This window comes from Notamacropus eugenii, chromosome 1 (assembly GCF_028372415.1).
Source record: "Notamacropus eugenii isolate mMacEug1 chromosome 1, mMacEug1.pri_v2, whole genome shotgun sequence".
NCBI classification, from domain to species: domain Eukaryota; kingdom Metazoa; phylum Chordata; class Mammalia; order Diprotodontia; family Macropodidae; genus Notamacropus; species Notamacropus eugenii.
In genome coordinates this window covers 47,601,390-47,623,109 of record NC_092872.1, presented here as the reverse complement: position 1 = coordinate 47,623,109, position 21,720 = coordinate 47,601,390, and the positions used below count along the sequence as shown (strand labels likewise).

General features: G+C 39.0%; 1 protein-coding gene across 2 annotated transcripts in view; it reads right to left on the bottom strand.

Moving 5' to 3' along the window:
• The window catches only part of ABCA3 (ATP binding cassette subfamily A member 3), a 111,059-nt gene that overhangs the window by 25,690 nt on the left and 63,649 nt on the right, over window positions 1-21,720 (bottom strand). For both annotated transcript variants that reach the window (XM_072599391.1, XM_072599393.1), the window contains exons 10-16: window positions 16,325-16,506; window positions 15,744-15,887; window positions 13,689-13,818; window positions 6,002-6,156; window positions 5,525-5,680; window positions 4,871-5,081; window positions 4,085-4,235 (exon numbers count right to left, since the gene is read on the bottom strand). In XM_072599391.1, coding sequence (XP_072455492.1) covers window positions 4,085-4,235; window positions 4,871-5,081; window positions 5,525-5,680; window positions 6,002-6,156; window positions 13,689-13,818; window positions 15,744-15,887; window positions 16,325-16,506 — 1,129 coding nt within the window. The remainder of the gene's footprint in view (window positions 1-4,084; window positions 4,236-4,870; window positions 5,082-5,524; window positions 5,681-6,001; window positions 6,157-13,688; window positions 13,819-15,743; window positions 15,888-16,324; window positions 16,507-21,720) is intronic.

Genomic DNA, 21,720 nt, shown 5'->3' with positions numbered 1-21,720 from the left:
TTTTGTCAAATCACCCTCCCTGTAATTTCCCTGTCATTTTTGCTCCATAATGGAATGCCTTCCCTAATGTTTTGTGGTTCTGTGTCTATCAAAAACTATGAGAGCCTTATATACCTGATTTGGGCTTGTTGGTATTTAATCTACTCTATGATCAAATTTTTTAAATTTTTTAAAAATCAGTATGAAGTAGTTTTGGTTGTTTTGGTTTTACAGAATAATTTGAAATCTGAAACTACTTCTAGTCCCCCATCCTCTTCCTGCATAATTTTCCTTGATATTCTTTACCTTCTTTTCCATATAAATTTTGCTGTTTTGCCCAATTCTATAAAATATGCCACTGAACTATTGATCAGTATTAGTATTAACTCTATTAATTTGAGAAGTATTTTCATAGTTACTCTATTAACATGGACTAATCAGAAACACTGACTCTCTAGTAGTTTAATCTTTTATTTCTATAAAAAGTTGCTTTATTGTTGACTTGAATAAGACCTGTGTAGTTCTTAAGACGTTAATTCCAAGATAATGAATATATTTAAAAAAAATAAATTTTTGTTGATCTATTTTATTTGCACATTGCCTAAGTAAAGTTTTTAATGATAAAATATAAATGTGCTGATGACTTTTATGGATTAATTTTATACCTTGCTATTTTACTGATCTTTCTTGTTTGTTTACTTAGAAAACCCAAGAGAATCATATTATCTACAAGTAGAGACAGCTTAACCTCCTTTTTATCCATGAGTATTCCTTTAATTTCTTTTTTCTTATCTTATTGAGATAGCATTTTAGGGTTATGCTATAAATAATAAGGCAACATTTTTTCTATACTTGCTCTTGAGTTAAAATAAACGTCTTCTGTTATTAAAGAAAAATTCTTCTGTTTTTATGTTTTTGGTGTCTTTAACATGACATTTTATCAAAGAGCTTTTTCTTTATTTACTGATAAATTCTTTCTATTGTCAATGATTATGTGAATTATTTTCCTAATAACAATAATTAAAGAATTATTTTCCTAATATTAAACTATCCATTTGGTCCTAGCATAAATGCTATCTGATCATAGGGAATCAGTTTTTATGGGGAAATTTTGCTGTCCTCTTTTTCACAGACTAGAGATGAACTTAGGTTCTTCAAGGCTATGCTAGAGGAAGGCTTTGACTATGTTAGAGAGGCTTCAAGGGTAGTCCTGGCAAGAATGCTATGCCTATTTCCCAAGGATTAGCTTCTGGAAAAGTAGGAGCCTCACAGTCAGAGTAGGATAAATGCCTCACTAGGAATTCTTTGGCCACTGCATCTGTGAAAAGAAGAAAAATACAAGATGGTCCTGAGCCCTGTGGGGCTCCCATCTGCTTCTTCAGTGGCAGGGACAGAGCTGAAGAAGATGAGGCAAAAGATGCTAAAAAGTGTACAAATGTCAGACCACCTTTAAATATTAACTGTATTTTAAATGTGAAGCCAAGTCCATGTATTATTAGAGGAAATTAATTACAGCAATCATGATATTTATTTTAAAAATAAAACTCTAAGAGAAAAAGAAGTTACTACCAAATGGAAGGATAGTCAGTAAATACATACGTGTATATATACATACATATTTTCTACAAAAAGAATGGCTTGAGCTTCATGCCATAAATTTCAGTATGATACAGAGGTATTGTTATCATCTTTGATATAATTTTTTATTATTCTATAATCAGTGTTTTTACTCAGTCCTTCTTGTCAACTATATTTTTGTCTCTATTTAGGCCTACATCTTTTTATTGCATTTTCCTTATGGATTAATATTCCAGTTGAATGATGGCATGTGAAATTAATGTTGGCAAATTCTTCCTTTTTGTGTTTATTTCCAAATTGTTTATGCCCCAGAGAGTGACAGATTTTTTGTAAATGTCTCGTGTGTATCTGAACAAAAATTAAACTGTCTAATAAACCCATATCAGACCTAATTTTTCTAGCCTTCTTTTCAATTTTATAATTGATTTCATCCTTCTGTTTGGTTTATCATACCCTGTGCGATTTTGCCTCTTCCATTATTAGTGTTTTTCTGCCTGGATTCTTTTGCAACTGCTTTTTCTTATAAAAGTCCTCATAATACTCAAACTTTATCCCCAGCTTCCAGTAAATCAACTACTTCTTCTTCTTAAACACTGTCTCATTCAGTTTCTATAACATCTGCTTTCTCTCTCGGTCAAAAAAGTTTACACCTTTGGAATGATCTTCTCCCTATTCTCCTTGACCCCCTATATCTAATCAGTTGCCAAGCCTTGTCAATTATCCTTCCATAACATCTCCTGAAACTGTCTTCTTTGCTCTTCTAACACAGAAACTGAACCAGCTCAAGCCTTCATCCTCTTTTCCCTGGAGGTTCCAATAGCCTCCTCCCTGCTTCCAGTCTTTACTCTCCAATTCATCTTCCAGCTCAGCCGTCAAAATGATCCTTCTAAAACACAGTTTTGACTATGTCATTCCTCTGCTCCATGCTACCTTATGAAATTGGCCTCATTTCCCTCTGCCCATGCTAGAGTCCAGCCTACCTGATCTGGTTTACTTACTGTTCCTTGAACTCTGCACTCCAATCGCTGCTTGCATGCTTCTTGATAGGCTGTTCCTCACATTGGGGATGCACCCCCTTCCTTTCCTTGGCATGTTTTCAAGGTTCACCCCAGCTGCTATGTTTCCTGAATCTCTTAGGTGTCTGGGCTCTTTCCTTTCTCAAATTATCTTCTATTTATTTATCTGCATAAATACTGCTTCCTTTCAGTAGAAAGGAATTCTGTTTGGTCTTTGTTGTTCCCACCCCCCCTTCCCGGCCAAGCCTAGCACAGTGACTAGTACACAGGGGCACAAACTAAATGCTTGTTGAATACGGTTTGGTTCTTCAAGTTGCTGATGTTTTTAGCCACTGATGACAGAGGTTTCATGATGAGACCTGGACCTTTCTCTAACCACATCAGAACCTCCTTCACTTGGTCATTGTACAATTTGACCTACTTTATGTTGGGGTAAACTTCACTCCTTGCTATTTCTCCCTTCTGGTAACATCTCTAGTATCTCTTAGACCAGGGTTTTTCATGTGTGGAAGTTTTTTTACCTGCTGTTTGTTCATTTTCTTTACCTTACATAAAAAGTTCATTCTCTTTCTATGCTCCTTGGTTGTTCTCCTTTAATCTTTTTCCCCTTTAATTTTTAGCTACTCATGGGGGTAGATGGGGTGGACTGTGGAGCAGGACTCTCTGTAACCTCTTACTTCACCAGTATTCCAGAACTCAATTTAAGTAATGTTCAGATATTATCTTTGGCATCTGATATCTTTACCTTGAAAGACTGAGCATCCAAAGTCTCCCTCTAAGGCATGATGCTTTTATGGTCACTGTAAAACCGAAGGTACTAATGAATAAGTTACTAATGAACAAGTCCCCTTTGGGGATTTCAGATCTGGGGTAGGTATGATAATTTATGGAAAAGTTAACACTGGATTATGTAATCAGGAAGGAAATCAAGTATATTTTAAAAATAATTTATTTGGAACTGCCCTTTAAAAATGACTAAATTAGAAGCAAGAGATCTAAGCTTCTCCCCTCCCCTCCAGGTGGTCAATAAAATCCTATTTGCATGGTCTTCTTCAGGCAACGAAGGGCAAACACAAATTTGCATTATAAAAGCTGGAAAAGTCCTGTGCTTCCAAGTCTGATCTCACCCAAAGAGAGTTCTGGGAGTGTGACAAAGTTCTGATTCATCACAGGTTACATGTGGGTGACAACTAAAGGTCTAAATATTTCTTACCATGAGCCAAATACTTCTTTGGGAAACTTGGTGGTGTCTGTCTGTGTACCAGGGATGTCCCTATTACTCTTTTATGACTTCCCCAAGGACATCAGTGTTCCACTGGCTTCGTAAGAGTTCTTTTCATGGTGTGAATTTCCTGACTGCTAATACCATGTATGTGGTAGCAATGTAAGTACCTAGAGGCCACAGGCCCTCACCTATCAGAACTCATCTACTAAACCTGAGGGATCTAGAAAACAATTGCAGATGCTGAGCAAAGAGAAGACATCAGTCTTAGAACTCTCTGGATCCATACCGGTGTGCACTCTCTTTGGGGAGGATAAACGACAATTCAGCTCCAACGTTGCTCTCCAAAATGGCATTTGGTATGTGATGATAAACCAGACGAGAAATGTCGCTGGTATTACAATGAAGTTCCTTCACTATGATCATATGATACCCTGCACCTGAAAGAAGCCATTTAAAAGACTGGATGAAACCAGATGAGTTTTTAATAGCTTTTCTCCCTACGCTGCACATGCTACTTTGATTGGGTTAGCTCCATGGGAGATGAGATAGAGAACCTCCAACAGTTTGATTGCATGCATACAGCGCTAATCTCAGAAGCTCAGTATTGCTACTGAGATCTTGTCTCCTATTCCTCCTAAGAGGGTTTGGGAATGAGTTTGGGGCTGACTATCTTAATAAAGAAACTACATTTTAGAAAGAAGGTTGCCAAAATTGTACAACCAACAAGTTAGGGAAATTCCATTAGATTAATGTACTGAGTTTTAGAGTTGAGAATAAAGACATTTATGGGAGGAAAAAAAATCCATTCTCTGGAACATTTATACATTCTCTGAGATAGATTTCTATTCAATATTAAAATGTCTTATCTTCACAAATGTTCTACCGAGGGCTAAGGATCCAGGACCAAAGAGTAGGGAGTTCAGCGTAAGAAAGACTTTCATTATCAGATTTCAGATACTATGTATGAAATGAACCCCAAAGTATTTTATTCATTATGTTGGAGATCTGATGCTAACTTAGCAATGAGGAAAAAGAGTGGAGACCCCCAGTTTTCCTCCCTTGTCCTCCTCACCATATTTGTGCTTGAGGAAAAGTGAAGAGCCACAGCATTGCAAGTCACCCTTGGCCATAATAGCAATTCGGTCCCCCAAAAGGTCAGCCTCATCCATAAAGTGTGTGGTCAGCACAATGGTGCGGTCGTTTTTCTGCTGCTGAAGGAGATCCCAGGTGGCTCTCCGTGAAACTGGGTCCATGCCTGAAGTTGGTTCATCTAGCATCACTACCTACAGACCCAAAAGGGACAGTTATAAGACTAGTCAAATGGTTCTGTGTCACTTACCTAATCAGGTGTGTGTGGGGGTCCTGTTCTGTAAGCTCTTCTCCTGTTGGTGGAAGTGTTCTTGCCACCATAATGGTCCATTCAGGGGAGTACAGTGAGTTTTACTTAGATGTAGAAGCTGATATATGAGATAGTTTATCTATTAGGCATTCACTTTTCGCTGAGATGAGAGGTAGTGGAGCAAGGTCAATTGTCTAAGGACAGAATATGCCCAGGACTAAACTAGAATTAGAGATTCCCTCACCACTGTGACCACCCTATACCAACCTAACTAAGGAGCACATCTTAGTAGCGTCTTCTTAGGAGGAATGGTCCATACCAGCTCACTGTATCAGCTAATATTTTTGCCAGGCTACAGAGGGGACCTGGTTTCACCCAACATTGTACCTTAGAGCCTCCTATGAGTGCGATGCCAACAGAAACTTTGCGTTTCATTCCTCCACTCAATGATTTTGAAAGTGAGTGTCGTTTATTCTCCAGATCAAGAATGTTCAAGATATGATTGACTTCCTCAGGACATTTTTGCTCAGACAATCCTTTCATCTATGAGACCAAGTGAAAGAGAGAACTTTAGATTGGGGCTTTCTGAGAGGAGTCTGACCCAGCATTGTAGAACTGATAGAGCACTAAACTCAAAAGTTTGGAGATGTGGGTTCACCTGAGAGAGAGCCTTGTGAAGATGGGTAAGCTACTTAACTATTGAATATCTCCCTTCCATCTGCCCAACCTCCACCTCCTCCCCATTTCCCACCTTTCTACCTCCTCCCCCCTCTCCATGGTTCCTGGGGATCCTGTGAAGGTAGGAGTGTTGACTACCTCAAGCATATGAGCAAGGCAAAAAAAAGATATTTATTTTAGGCTCACCTGAGCATAGAAATAAAGGTGCTCAGCCACTGTCATGTAGTCAAAGAGGACATCATGCTGGGGGCATAAGCCCAGGCTCTTCCGGATCTGAACTATATCACGTGAGATCTCATACCCGTTGATATATGCCCGTCCACTTGTAGGGGGAAAAAGACCTAGGAAGAAGCAGAAGTTGACCTAGCACAGCTTTAGTGACAGGACAGCTAAAATCATTCCCCCTCAGCAGTCAGAGATTAATGTGAATGAGGCTGACCTCTTTGATGATCCTTGTTTGACACAACACTCCTCTCCCAACCCCAGGAATTTCCACTGGCTGTCTCTCATGCCTGGAATGTTCTCCCTCCTAATCTCCTTCCCTGGTTTCCTTGAGATCCCAGCTAAAATACCACTTTCTGCAAGAGGCTTTTTTTTTTTTAATGCTAGTGCCTTCTCTCCAAGATTATCTCTTGTTCATTTGATCTCTACATTATCTGAACATAGTTGTTTGCATATTGTCTCCTGACTTAGACTGAGAGCTCCTTGAGGACAGGGCCTTTTTTTGGTGTTTTTTCCTTTGTTTGTTTTGCCTTTCTTTGTATCCTCCTGAAGTTGGCTGGTACATAGCAGGTGTTTAATAAATGCTTGTTGACTTGACTTGAACCCTACCCTTCTGGCTTATTCACAAAGATCAGATGAATCCTCCCTTTCCAGGAGGAATGTACTACAGCCTGGGAGAAACACAACAGAAGTTATAGGAACGATCCCTAGTTTTTATGGAGACAAAATACAAAATTGGTCAAAAAATTTTTAAAGTAACATACTGACAAGTGCAAAGGTATTTTCTTACTAATTGTGTTAAATATTAAAGGAAAACAGAATAAAGACAAAAATGGAAGGGATTAATCAGGTAACATCAGAAGAGACGTTTTGACTTGGTTTTAAAGGATGTGAGAAACATGAAATATAATTTAAATGAAATATGATGTAAAACTCTAACATAATGAGAAGGGTTTTATGTTATTCTTTAAAAACTGGGCATATGAAGTGTGAGGAATAACATTCACATGCGTTTAGTAGTTGGAACTCCCTGGTCATATTGAAGGGCCTTTAAGCAAAGTGACTTAGCTAGATAAAGGCCTTTGGAAGAGAGGGATCTCTCTCATTACCTTAGACAGGCTATATCTGAATATTGCTTTGGGAATCCCAGTCCCAGCAAATTTGGCAGTTGTTTTAATTCATCGAACAAGAAAAAACCCTTCAAATAAGATAACCTAATGAATCACTACAGCATGGGGATGATGGGTTTTTCTCTCCATCCTATTTCTGCCTTAATCGTTCTGATCCATCCTCTTCCACAGCTGACAAAATTACTTTCTTAAAATGCAAGTATGATCATGTCCCTCCTCACCTCAAATTTCAATGGTCTTTATTGTTTCTAGGAATAAACTGCCTTTCCAGTCCATTTAAGCTTCACACCAGCATAAGTATAATTCATACCTCACCATCATCCATAATAGTAAAAACTTCATAATCAAGAACTTTGAAATTCCACTCTTTGACCACAACTCCTCAAGTAGACAAACTGAAGCTTCATAATTATCACGATCTTGGATTCCATGAACCATTCCTATTCTCCCAGTCCATTTTCCTGTATGTGGTTTTACTTAATTCCATGTCAAGCTCCATAGTTAACTACTTCATTGGTATGCTAGCCATTAGTGCAGAGTCCCATTCCTCTTCTCTTCTGCTAACTCTGTCCAACAAAGCTGCATCTTTGGGTAACCCTTATCAAGCTAATTTCTCTGCTTCTGCTTCACAGCGGAGTGTCACTGGTGAAAAATCACAGAATCAAGTTGATTTCACCCATGTCAAATTCATGGTACATAATCTCAGCAGGAACCAATGCTACTTTTCAGTAATCCTCCTATTCTACTCCTATTGACTCCCTGTATGTCTCCAAAGTAATGGGGCTATTTTCTTATCTCCTCCTTCCCTCAATCTGCATCACTTCTAGCCGATGACCTGATCTCCCACTTCACAAGAAAACTGAGGCTAATGAATATCATCTCCTTAAGTCCCCTACTGGATTCTTCACAACTTCTCACTATCATCAGCTGTTCTTTCCTTGTTCCTTCTTGTCATAGAAGGAGATATTTCTTACTTTTTTTCAAGGCAAAACCTATCCTGTATGCTTTTACAAAACAATCACCTTTTATTCTGAACTTAAAAAAAAACCCCAAATAAACTGAGTATTTCCAAATGGTGTAAAACAGAAAAAAGGGGATTACAAATGAAAATGAGAATCTGGTATATACAGCCTGCTTTTCTTTTAAAGTATATGATAAATTCAACATATAAATTTCAAAGCTGTCCTGTTTATCTGTGATTCTTTCTGTTATCTCTTATGCATTTAAAAAGGTTTCAACAGTCATCCGTGGTGGGCTATCCTATTCCTAAATTTCCTCCTGCCTGCCACCAAAAACCCTTGGCAAATATGAATAGTCAAGCAAAACAAACTCCCATATTGTCTGTGTCTGAAAACGTGTATCTTATTCTTAGGTCTGTCACCTCTTTGTCAGGATGTGGGCAGGATGTTCTATCACTGGTTCTCTGGAATTGTGGTTGGTTATATCATCCATCAGAGTTCTTAAGTCTTTCAAAGTTGTCTTCACAATGTTATTGTTATTATATAAATTTTTCTGGTTTACTCTGCATCAGTTTATACAAGTCTTCCAAGTTTCTTGGAAACCTTCCCTTTTGTAATTTCTTAAGGTATAATAATATTCCATAACACTCATATACTTTATATGGGTTTTCCCCTTTGTTTCATTTCTAGTTCTTTGCTACAAAAAAAAGAGGTATTACAACTATTTCAAGCCCTTTTTTTTTCTCTAATCACATTGTGGTACAGGTCTAGTAAAGGTTTTTGCACCCTTGATATCACTTCCCTCTCCTACTTTCTCCAAGCCCTAGTTCTAGCAATCATTGCCTCTTCAATCTCTCTTTCTGTCTTTCCACCAGCTGCTTCCATTGGCCTATGGCTACGATCTGTTCTCTGTAATCCTTAAAGTCTACCTAATCCTTCTAGCCTATCCAACTTCTCAAAAAGGTCGTCTACAACCAGTGCTTCCTACCTCACTTCCTATTCCTTCCTCAGATGCCTGTTATCCAGTTTCTCCATCCACCACTCTACTGAAACTGTTCTCTCAAAGGTCACTAATGGCTTTCTAATCGGCCAACATGGTAGTCCTTCTTCTTTAACCATAACATAGATGATCGTGAAGTGATATCTTACCAAATGAGAACAGAGAGGGAAGATAAGAGGGCCCAGGACACAGCTTCATGGGACAGCCATGTTTAGGGGGCAAAGAAAGATGATCATCTAGCAAAGGATGCTGAAAGGGGGGAGACAGAGAAAGGGGAATAGAGCAGGGGAGGGAGGAAGAGAGAGAGTGAAACAGAGAGATACGGTGAGAGAGAGAGGGAGAGAGAGAGAAAGGGAGAGAGAATAAAAAGACAGTAGAGGATCATAATCACAGACAACAGAATTTCAGACTTGGAAAGGACCTCAGGGACCATGCAGTTCAATGAACATCTGAACAAGAATCCCTTCAACAGCATCCTAGGCAAGTGGTCATCCAGCCTTCCTTTAAAGACCTCTGGTGAGGGGCAGCTAGAGGGGTCCCTCTAGACTAGGGGTTCTTTAACTTTCTTAGATGGTGCAGTGGATAGAGCACCAGTGCAGGAGTCAGGAGGACCTGGGTTCAAATGTCACCCCAGACACCTGACACTCACTAGCTGTGTGATCTTGGGCAAGTCACTTAACCCCAATTGCTTCATCCTGGGTCATCTCCAGTCATCCTGATGAATATCTGGTCATCAGACTCAGATGGCTCTGGAGGACAAGTGAGGCTGGTGACCTGCACAGCCCTCCCTCACTCAAAACAAAGTCAAGTGCAAGTCATGCCATCATTTCTCTGATGCAGGGTCTTCTTCGGCAACGAAGGACAGACACACATGGCTATGGACTACTTTGGCAATCTGGTGAAACCTATGGATCCCTTCTCAGAATAATGTTTTTAGATGCATAAAATAAGAAATATAGGACTAAAAAGTAAACCAATTATACTGAAATATAGTTATCAACTTAAAAAAAAAGAACAACAAAAATGTTTAGAGTTCAAATTAAGAACTGAACTGGGACAGTCTAGAAGGGGCGGCTGGATGGTGCAATGGATAGAGTGCCAGGTCTAGAGTACGGAAGACCTGAGTTTCAGATGCCCATGTGGCACAGACACTTGCTAGCTGTGTGGGCCCTGAGGCAAATCACTTAATCTCTGTTTATCTCAGTTTCTTAACTATAAAACAAGAATGAATAACAGCATTACCTCCCACATTTTACTTGGGCCAAGGCAGAAAGAAAAACATTGCACATTTAGGAAGGTCACTGCAGAATTCGCCCTGACCTCTGTATTCTCTAAACAAGGTTTCTTCAGTCCATTAGTACCAAATAACTCGAGGAAGGGTAGAGTGCTCAGGCAGAAGGAGGGGTAGTGGTCATCAGCTGGATTACAAGGGGTTATAAAGCACATGGGGTGGGACAAGGAGTAGTGAGGAAATGGAGTCTAGATCATGTTCCTTAGGATTTTAGCAGTGAAAAGGAGATGAGATATAGGATGAGACCCTGCACAAGTGGCAGGGTTGAGGGAAGACTCTTTTTTAGAGATGGGGGCACATCTGTAGATAGCAGGGAAGGAGCTGCAGATGGAGAAGCTGAGGATGACAGAAGGAAGGCGTGATCAATGGGGCGAACTCCTAGAAGGGACAGGACGAGATCGGATGGAGAGCACGAGCAGAAGAGTTGGCCTTAGCAAACAGAACTAATCCCATCCCTTCCTCCAAGCTGGAAGCAAAGCCAAGAAAACAAGCATTTATTAAGCACCGACTGTGTGTCAGGACCACAAACAACCACAACAATAATCCTTGCTCTCAAGGAGCTTCAGTTCTAATGGGGGAGGCCGATACCTCAAGGCAAGCTCCAAAGATGGGAGGGGGGGAGGGAGTTATAGGCTAACATCCCCAGAGTGAGGCAACAGAGAACACAACAGATGATGCTGATGGCATCTGAAGTCTGGAATTTCCCCCACTAAGCTCTAAGATTTCCAGTCTCTAGGCCACAGTTCGAATTCTTTTTTATGCCGGGAATCTCACTGCTTTGTAAAAGCACCTGTTAAATTCCTACTTATCTTTTAAAACCCAGCTCAAATGCCACCTCCTCCACAGAGCTTTTCCTGATAGCTCTTTCCTCTTCTGACTTCAGAAAAAGGGTCTATATCAGAGGTCCCTTTATTTATTTAATATTCAGTGGATCTGTGACCGACCCCTAAAGGTGGGTGCTCCATCCCCTGGTGGGAACTGTAACCCAGTTATGCCTTCCTATCCTTTATGGCTCTCATCTATGTTCTTCCATGGATTGTTTATGGAGGATTCACCCAAAAAAGACCTTCCTCTGGGGCTTTTTGTATTTTTAGGATCCCTATGGAGCAGCAAGGCCATCCATTTGTTATCCCTTGCTTGAGACCCATGTCTCCTGATAATACATTTCCTTAATAAAATCCTTACATAGTTTCTCAAGCACTCATCCCTGAAAATATGTTACAGTTTATCTGGACCCAGCAGGGGAGCTCTCTGTTGCTCTCAAGGTCACCTGCCAATGTTAATTCCTCAGAGAACATGGTGTTCCAGGATTCACAATCATAAACCACTGCTGGAAGAACAATTATGTTGAAAAGATGGGCCTTTGAACCAGAGGGATGATTAGTAACATGAAGAGCAGCACACAGTTTTCTAAATGCAATCCACCTCCCATTCAATTCAAGGTCTAATTCATGGTCCATCTGTAAGACACATCCCAACTATACAGACCACCTCAAGAAACCAACGATACAGTTGCAAGTCATGGTCTGGATAGTAGATTTTTTCATGAATTAAGATTTTTTTTTTCTGAGTAGACTGTTAGACTGATCAATCCACGATTAAAAAATCATAGAACTCATTGTAGAAGCTTGTGAGGTCATGGGGCTGGATGTAATTAGTACAATATCATCAACAAACAGGAGCAGGTTGTCACCATGGATAGAGAATCCCTTGTTCATTTTAGATCTTGCACAGGACATCCTTTTGGATAGTGCAGACACCCTAGCTAAGTATGCATTGTCCTCATTAATGCAAATGCCTCACCTAACGCTGACAAACAGACAACCGTTGAACAGTTATCTCTGGGGCTGGATTTGTTAAGGAGTCTTGTATGATTTGAACATGTACTTGAGAGATTCTAGTTTGGAACAGTCTTTAAAACTATATTTTATACCTACTGTGTCAGATGTTTGCTTACTATCAACAAAAAACAAACCAGTGGGATTTCACAATCTTATTATCAACTCTGCAACCAAGAAGTTAAGAGAAATGATACATGAGAAGGTAGGAGAAAAAAGAAATCTCTGGTAAAACCTGCAAGTTCCCTTCTCCTCTTTTTTTTTTGAAAATCAAATATTCCTTTGGTACACATATAAATTTTCCTAAAATTTTATAAAGATTATTAAGTAGGCATATGGGTCAGAGTTAGAGCTGTTCTCTTGATTTCCTTTTTGGAGTGGTACCGATATTTTGTATTATTTTGTTTTTTCCTCCTGCCTGAGAGAGCTTGTAAATCAATCTCTCAACGCTGTCAAGATTATGCTGCCACCGACATAGATTTCCTCGTGGTGTAACTGGCCTGAGTTACATTGTCTTCCTCAATGCCTTTTAAATGTGAAACTTCTCATTTTGGTGGTTTCTCTGTCACCGATAATTATAGAAACATTAAAAAATTTGCCACATTAAAAATATATTTGTTTTCTTGCCATTTTCATCTGTGAAGATACTTGGAATGATGTAGTTCATTTTGGTTTCATGCCAAGCTTTCTTTAGACTTGTTTTTGCTTCTTTCTTTTCTTGCTGTTTTATAAGATGCTGCTGCTTATAATCTTCTACCATCCTCTATGGTATTTTACAAATTTGCATTAAAAATTGAGGATGCCTTTGGCTATCATCTCTTCCTACTTTGCATAGAGATCAAATGTTTGTTGATTAAAGTGATTTCTAGGCTCATCTGGCCTCCTCCTTGTGACAATTACTTTTTTGGGCTCCCTTTTTTAAGGAAATGTTAACCATCAAAGTCTTTCCTCTTTGTCTTTTTACATTTTCTGCTTTTCCACACCGGCAGCCCATTTTACAGATCAAGGTAAAATTATTGCAGTTGTTCAAGTGTCTTTCATCTTTAGCCTTCAAATCTGATGTTGAATTTGATATGACTCCCAAATCAGTAACAGTGTGATTCTACAAATATTTTCATGTAATATTTTATACACTGCTGTACTTATCTGTGTTTGTGCCTTATCTCCCTAACTTACAATAAGTTCAGAACAGGGATCTTTTCTCACTTAAACTTGGTATCTCTCCCAATGTCTAAACGTAGTAGTCTGCACACAGTTATATGTTTAATAAATGTTTGTTAACTGAATAACGATGAAAAATACTGAAATAGAAACAACTCTACCTAGGTAGGAAAGGAAAGGCCTGCTGCTAAGCAACATCTTTAGATTCTAGACTCGTGAAGGGCCGTCCAGCATTACTATTCCCTCTGCCCCTCAGCTGCGCTGATCCTGACCTGTGAGGATGGACAAGGTAGTGGTCTTCCCTGCTCCATTATGTCCTAGGAGAACAGTGATCTGCCCCTCGTACATATTCAGGGTCAGGTCTCTTATGGCCTCTTTTCTCTTATTCCTCACCATAAACATCTGTGGAAAAGGTAGAGAAAGAGTAAATTTACATAAAACTCTAGGAAGGGGTTTAGAATAAGTTAAGCATTAACCAAAAGCTACTGTTCATAAATACAATACTTCCCCACCCCGGACCACCCCCGCCCGGTGTCAGCATCTATCTCATTTAAAAATTAACCTCTGAATTGTAATAAAAAAAATTCTGGTTCAATGACCAACCCCAGAGAGTAGCAAGAGATGCTAATCTGGATAACAGTCTCTAGGGGAATATGATATGTATCGTTCTTTGGCTTTGATCTGTTTAACATTTTTATTTATCTCTTTGATGAAGATACAGATGGAATGCTTATGAAAATCTGAAGCTGACATAAACCTTGGAGGGATATAATTCATAGCAGATACTAAGAACTAAGATTTAAAGATAACCCTGAAAGGCTGGACCATGATGAAACTTAAAAAGAAAAAAGAGACCTACACAGAGTAAAAAAATCAACTGCACATGTAGAGGATGGGCACAAAATGTTATACCACTAGTACATTCTACTCAGGGGCAGCTGCCATCATTCCACAACATTCTCTCCAGCTGAGGGGAGGGACAAAGGGTTGGTTCCCTTATCTAAAAGCAAACAGAAAGCCCAGGCTAAGCTAGAGTTAAGCAGTCCTTTTATCTCTTCAAAGGGTATACCTTTAAGTGACAGTATCCTCCCACACCAAACAAACATTTAATGTGTTCTTAGACTGCATCAGCTGAGGTCTGTCATTCAGAATGGCAGAAATGACAGTTCAATTATATTCGTTCCTGGACAGATCACAGATAGAGTATTGTGCCTAGTTTTCACTGCCATATTTTAGGAAAGACAGTGAAAAACTGGAATGTTTCCAGAGGTGGCCAGGATGGTAAGAGGACTGAAAATAATACTTCAAAAGGATTGGCTGAAGGAACTTTCAAAGGTTAATTTTGAGAAGAGAAAATTAGGAAGGGATTTGATTATGGTCTTCAAATATTTGAAGGGCTCTTATGTGGACAAAGGATTAGATTTATTCTGCTTGGTCCAACAAAACAGAATTGAATTCATTGGGTAGAAGTTACAGAGAGGCAGATTTCAATTTGACAGGAAGAAAAGCTTTCTACCATTTTAGAAATGAACTATATTGCCCTAGGAGGGTTATATCTTCCACTAGTGTTTCTAAAGAAAAGGCTGGATTATATTTATTTGAGATCCTGTAGAGGGCATCCATGCCTCAAGTTGGGCTAGATAACCTGTGGGGTTCCTTTTAAGGTTGAATGATTAAGTAACAGTAAACCTAGAAGAGAGGGTTCAAGAAGACAGATATTTTTACTTCCTAGAGTATAAAAGTTTCATAGGAAACTGATTTGGAAATGTCTTAGATAAAAGATATAAGGATATACAAGAAACTGTATGCCCTAGTTCTACTAATACAAAGCCTATGTTAGCAAGGAAGGAGGAAACTAAGGCTGAAGAGTCTAGGGGCTCTGACAGATAAGAAAGAGCCAATGTCAATTTTGTTTGACAAATGGCCCCCTCCTTCAAGGCTCTGTATTTCTAGGGCCATGCTGAAACCCTTCCCGGAGGAGATTAAGGTTAAACACTGAAATGCAAAATTCTTCTCATCTATCCACTGTACTTTCAGGTTTTAGCATCAAGTGAGACAAGGAAGTGAAAGCTTTTGAGAAGGCAGATTTTACTCCTCACATATAAACTGACACTGATACTCACAGGAATGGACAGATTCTCAAGCTGTTTTACTTCTCAGAGACAAAATTCTATACAAGTCATCATTATAGTCAATATAAAACTACAGTTCAGGAGAACAGAAAGAAATATATTGGTAACTGGATGAACAAGTAATGATTTCCTTGAAGACACGCTCCCTCAACTAGACATTAGCAAAAATTTTCAGTCTTAATTGTCACACAGTACCTTGGACAAATGCTTGATCTTTATTCCAGCCACTAAATCCTCAGGTTCAGCTTCAATATATTCAGTTTTTAGAACTTTCTCAGGATCATCCTCTTCCTCCTCTTTTCCCATCATAGATCTTTGATTCCCACACCAATAGGAAGGCTAACGAAGAAATCAAAACTGGATCACCAAGATTGTCAATTAATTACAATAATGATAAATTTTATTGAGATCAGAAAAGGTTCAGTCAATGTAACAATATAGTGTTTTGAAGCAAAATAACCTTGGATGCTGTTCTCTACATAAGAATACCAAACATGACTGAAAATGTTATTATTGGTCAAGAAGCAGTGGACAAAATGAAGCTGCACTAGAATAAGATTATGGCCAAAATGGTAGCATAGGAAGGATTTCTATCAAATTGAATCAGGTTTCTTTGCTTAAGGCTGTCCCTTAGTAACTGATGAAGCAGAAGTTAAGGGAAAGCTTCTCCCTATTATTCGATGGACATGATTGTGGCCCAAGTGAGCAGTGGAAGGAATAAGGTGATAAGGGCAGTTTCTACCTTCAAAAGATCAAATAGTAACACCAGAACTCACCATCAAGAAAAAATACCAGGGCTGGGGCATACCATATTCTCCTGGAAAGACGGCTTCCACATACCAGGTCACCAAACCATAGAAGGCAGAATCAAACAGGAGCATTATCAGCACATGCCCAAAAGTGAAGTTATCATCAACATTGACCGATTTCATGAGGTATTTCCATTGAATTCCTATTCCTGAAGCACAGAAAGGAAGACAATTAAAATTACTGGTAAGCTAAGACTAGATTAGAGTTGTCCTAAGGCTTCCTGATTTCAAAATGAAGAATACAGGGCAACCATAACGCTGAAAAACATGTAAGCCTGTTAGTGTGAATTACTTACTTCTTAAAGTACTCAGTGATACTTTTTTGCTTGAGTTTCTATTTTTAATTCAATTTTATTTTATAGTATTGTATTTCAATTCTGAATTCTCCCCCTCTCACTACCCCTCCCCCACCCACTGAAAAAGAAAAAAAAACATTGCAACTATGTAAAGTCAAGCAAAACACATTCCCAAATTAGCCATGTCCAAAAAAAATGCTTTCATCTGCATTCTGAGTCTATTACTTCTCTATCTGGAAGGGGAAAACATTTCATCATGAATCCTCTGGAATTGAGATTGATCAGAATTCCTGTCTTGTAGGGTTAAAGGTCTTTATAATATCATATAACGTTCTGGTTCTGTTTACTTAACTGCCTCAGTTCATCTAAGTCTTCCAGATTTTTCTGAAATAATCTCCATCACTTATTACAGCTTAGCAAAATTCTATCACATTCATATATTGTAACTTATTCAGCAATTGTCCAATTGATGGGGAGAACCCAAGTTTTCAGTTCTTTGCCACTGTGAAAAGAGCTGCTACAAATATTTTTGCAGAGACAGGTTCTTTATCTTCGCTCAGTTGGGGTACCAGATCAAAGAGTTTGCACAGTTTAATAGTTTTTAGGTATAGTTCCAAACTGCTCTCCAGAACGGCTAAACCGGTTTACGGACCCACCAATAGTGCATTAATGTAACTGGTTTCCCACAGCTCTTCTGGCAATATTAATTTATTTTCGAATTTATCACCTTTGCCAATCTGATGGGTGTGAGGTGGTCCTTCAAGTGTTCTTTTAATTTAAATTTCTATAATTATTAGTGATTTAGAGAATATTTTTATATGGCTATTGATAACCTGGATTTACATTCTACAACTAAAGTTTCTTTAGTCTTTAAGTTGAATATGCTTTGAAAATTTCAGGACCATAATATGACAATATTACCCTTACATTTAATTTGATAGTCTGGGTGTGTATGGCCCCTTTTTGGATGTGGTATTAAAGATCAATGCCTGCCTGATCAAAATGTGTTTCAGTGAATTCTTCAAGAGTTTGTTCTGCATTTCCTGTCTGCATTTACTACACTTCAGTACATTATGAAATTGCTACTTGGGTGTTCCTCGTGATGAATCCAATAGAATTTTTCATGGTATATTAGAACTAATCTCTGGATATAGAGTGCTCAACTACCTAGAGTGAATGTGTACTTTGAGGAGTACAACTGTGCCAACTTTAAAAAAACCCAAGACAGAATTTCAAAAAGAAATACATTAGATCAATTCTTATTTACAAATGATTTGTATGGAAATGATAGTGCATTTTAGTGTTTTTGTGTCATTATAAACACAATAGCCTATTAGACAGAGAGACTCAGAGACACAAGAATAAACTCTGAGTGACCAGAACTGCAGTGGTTCTCAAAGGGTATGCTATGGATATCATATTTTGACAAATATGCTATGAACTGTATGGAATTTACACTTGCAATCGAGTGTGCATGCATGAATCCTCCAATTCTCCTACAGTACTCTATGATTCCCAACAGTACAGAATCATAATGAGAAGTGAACAAAAAAAATTAAAAACTACTGTGTTGATTTCAGAAAAAAAATGAAAAAGAAGAGAAAGCATATGGAAGAGTCCTTTACTCATCTGATCTACAGTGGACAATACCACAGGGGGCAACTTTTGAAACTACAACTAGGAACAGTTCAACTATAGTCCTCCAAGTGTACATTCCTCAAAGAAAGATTCTTTGACCTCTTATGCCAGGTGACAAATTGTCCAAATGTACCCTATCCTAATGTACAACAGTACATACATTTACTTTTTTTTTTTTTTTAAAGTTAATTAGGTGCAGAACATTTCAGATGAGAGAAGCAGCACTGGCAAGAGGAATTTGCAGTTGAAGAGTTAAAGCTCTAACCACTTCCTAGCTTGGCTGGAAGTCCTGATGCGGAAATGCTGTTGGACCGTGAGAACTGAAGGTCAAGTCTGCTCAGCAGTTCTGTCCTTGACTTTTGGGGAGAATGTGGGAGAAACAATGGACTATGATTTATTTTTTGGATACCCATTGGTGTGTGCGTGTGAATCTTTTGTACTTTGGGCGTTTCCTCTATGATAGAGGAGGACAATGGCTCTTGTTGACTTGATAGCTACACTCTGTGCAATTAATGTCTTTCTTGGGGGGGCTCGGTTAGTCCTTTTGGGGGAGAATCTGGACACAAACCATGTCTAGGCTTTAAGGGATTTCCCCTGCAACCCCAGTGTAGAAGCAATGAGGCAAAGTGAGCACGAGAAGGTCTGACATCCTCTCTCTGGGATCAGTGGTCCTTGAAGAGCTCTTTATTTTATTTATAGGTCAAATGAGATAATACATTTAAAGCACCATATAAGTGCTAGTTATTATTATTACTGACTATTTTATGTACATTTAGCATAAGTGCCCTAAAAATTGAAAATAATATTCCCATCCCCTTTATTTGAATACAGTCAGAACTGGCCATCGTAGACTTCTGGCAAGCTAATGCTCAAACTTCAGAGGAAACCTTTCAAATACAGTGCCTGGCACAGAGTAGTGCTTAATAAAAGTCTGTTGACTGTATGAAGACTAGTCACTTTCTGCCTGCTTCAGGTCAATCAAAGCACTGAGATCATCACAAACTGTTTCTCAATTCTCAAACATACCTCAAAAATTATTTAATTTACCCTAGCAGAAGATAAACTTCTTTGTTATTCCTTCTTCAACTGGATTCAGCAAACATTTATTAAGCACCTACTATATGCAAAACACCATCCAAGGTGCTGGGAGAATGACAAAATTTGCATAAAACCCCATCCTTGCCAACAAAATCCTTAATTATCTAATCTTGCTTAACCAGGAAAAACAGTTGGCCAAGTTATTTATGGAAATGAAGTATTAACACAAAACTAAGGATCACTAAACTCCCACTCTTTTTCTAACTAAAAACCTGCCAGTGTGGGTTTCCTTTTAAGCAATGGAAAAAAGAAGTCAGTCTGCTATGAAAAAAACCAGCTGACCCTCAGCATAGGTTGGTCCCTCTTTAAGGAAGATAGGTTCTTGACTAGTTTGTATGGCAAGTGAACACAGCTGTATCATGCATGCTCTTGCCCCCCCCCCCCAAAAGCTTAATTTCATCGTTCATCAGGTTCTTCTCCTAACAACATCAGGCCTGGAAATAAATGAGTTGATAACAGCTCTCTAAGAAGCTGTTTCTTAGATTGAGTTAGACTTATTTTTTTTTTCCCAATTTCATCTATTTCTCATTTTTATGTAGCCTTTCTGATCCTCCAGCTGCTAGTGCTCTCCCTCTTACATTTGTTAACTTTACTTTTATTCTGTACATATTTTCATATATGCCAGTTATCCTCCCATCAGAATATAAGGTCACTGAGAATAGGGGCTGTATTATTTTTCGTATTTCTATCTTCAGCACCCAGCATAGTGTCAGGCCCATAGAAGACATTCACATTTTCACTGACCGATGGATTCTCATGCAGATATGACCATACTTTTCTCTAATACCATCCCTCTCTTCCTTCACCCCATAGTTTCCTAATGCCTTCAGGAGGAGAAATCCTTTGTTTAGCTTTAAAGATCTTCATGACTTAGCCCTTTCCTAGTTTTCCAGTTCTTGCACCACTTACTCTGCAACCCAGAGACACCCGCCCCTCAATTCCAAGTGTTTTGACCGGATGTCCTCCATGCCTGGTGTTCTCTCTGCCTCCTCTCTGCCTCCTGGCTTTCCTGGCTTCCTTCAGGTCTCAGCTGAAGCCCTACCTTCTGCAAGAAGCCTTTCCTAGTCCTCCTTAATTTTAATGTCTTCTGTTTGAGATTACCCCCCATTTATCCAGTGTACATCTTGTTCATACATAGCTGTTTGCGCCTTGTTTCCCCATCATTAGCTCCGACAGAGCAGGGACTGGTTTGTTTGGCCTTTATTAGCACAAAGACTGGCCCATGGTAGATACTTAATAAGTAAATGCTAACTGAATGACTGAAATCACAGAAGAGAAACAGAACTACTTGGAGCTAGAATCATTTTAAAGAGGATGCACAATCGCTTGTGACCAGAAGAGGGCAGCAGAGAGCATTCAGCTGAGCAGCCTGTTTGCAGCCAGAGGATATCACCTGAGCTCAGTTTCTCAGAGGTTCTGAGAGAAGCAAGTCTCTGTGCTGAAGGCAGCAGGTTCCAGAAAGGCTGCTGCTTTAGTAACATGCATCATCCAGGCTATACACCTCCCTACAGGTTCACCAGGCACTCATATTCCTTGTGGGTACTCTCTCCCATTGGTGGTGCGGGAGACATGGCAAAACATTCCCTTGAGAGGATGGGGGAAATCTTGTTTCTTTTGTTATAACACTTATTTAAAGGTATTTTGCTTTGAATTAACTGGTCTGCTAGATGAAAAGGAAATGTTCCATTAGACAGTCATGAGCTGTGCTTCACGTTGATGCTGGCTTACAATGGGTCCTGAACTTGGGGTAGCTTTCAGAAGACCTAAGGATGAAAGATGTCCTAGGTGATGTCTTTGTGGCACTCATTACTATCTACCTGGACTTCTACAATAGCCCCCTACTTGCCCTGCTCTGATACATCTTTCGTATTGCTATTTGAATAATTTTCCTTATGCACAGTCACATTTCTCCTGTGCTCAGAAATCTTCAAGTTTCCTAGCTTCTACCAAGTAAAGTTCCAACTACTCTTGTCATCATTTAAGGTTCACTATACAATACAAACTGGAGTGCTGTCTTCCCGCTCCCCATTCCCCCGCCCCCAATATGTTCTGTTTTTTCCCCCACCTCCATGCATTTGTTCAGGTTCAGTTCAGCTACAGTGATGGCACTCTCCACCTAATGCATTGCTAACTTATCCTTTTAAGCTCCAATCAAAGGCTACTTCCTCTGTAAAGAGAGTTGGGCTATAAAGATATTTACATTCTCACCACCATTGTTTGTAACTGCAGAATACTGGACAGAACTTAAAAATAATAGCTCACAAATGGCTGAATAAAGGCAGGCTACGAATAAAACAATGTTAGGAGTCACCACAAGGCAGGCAAAGACAT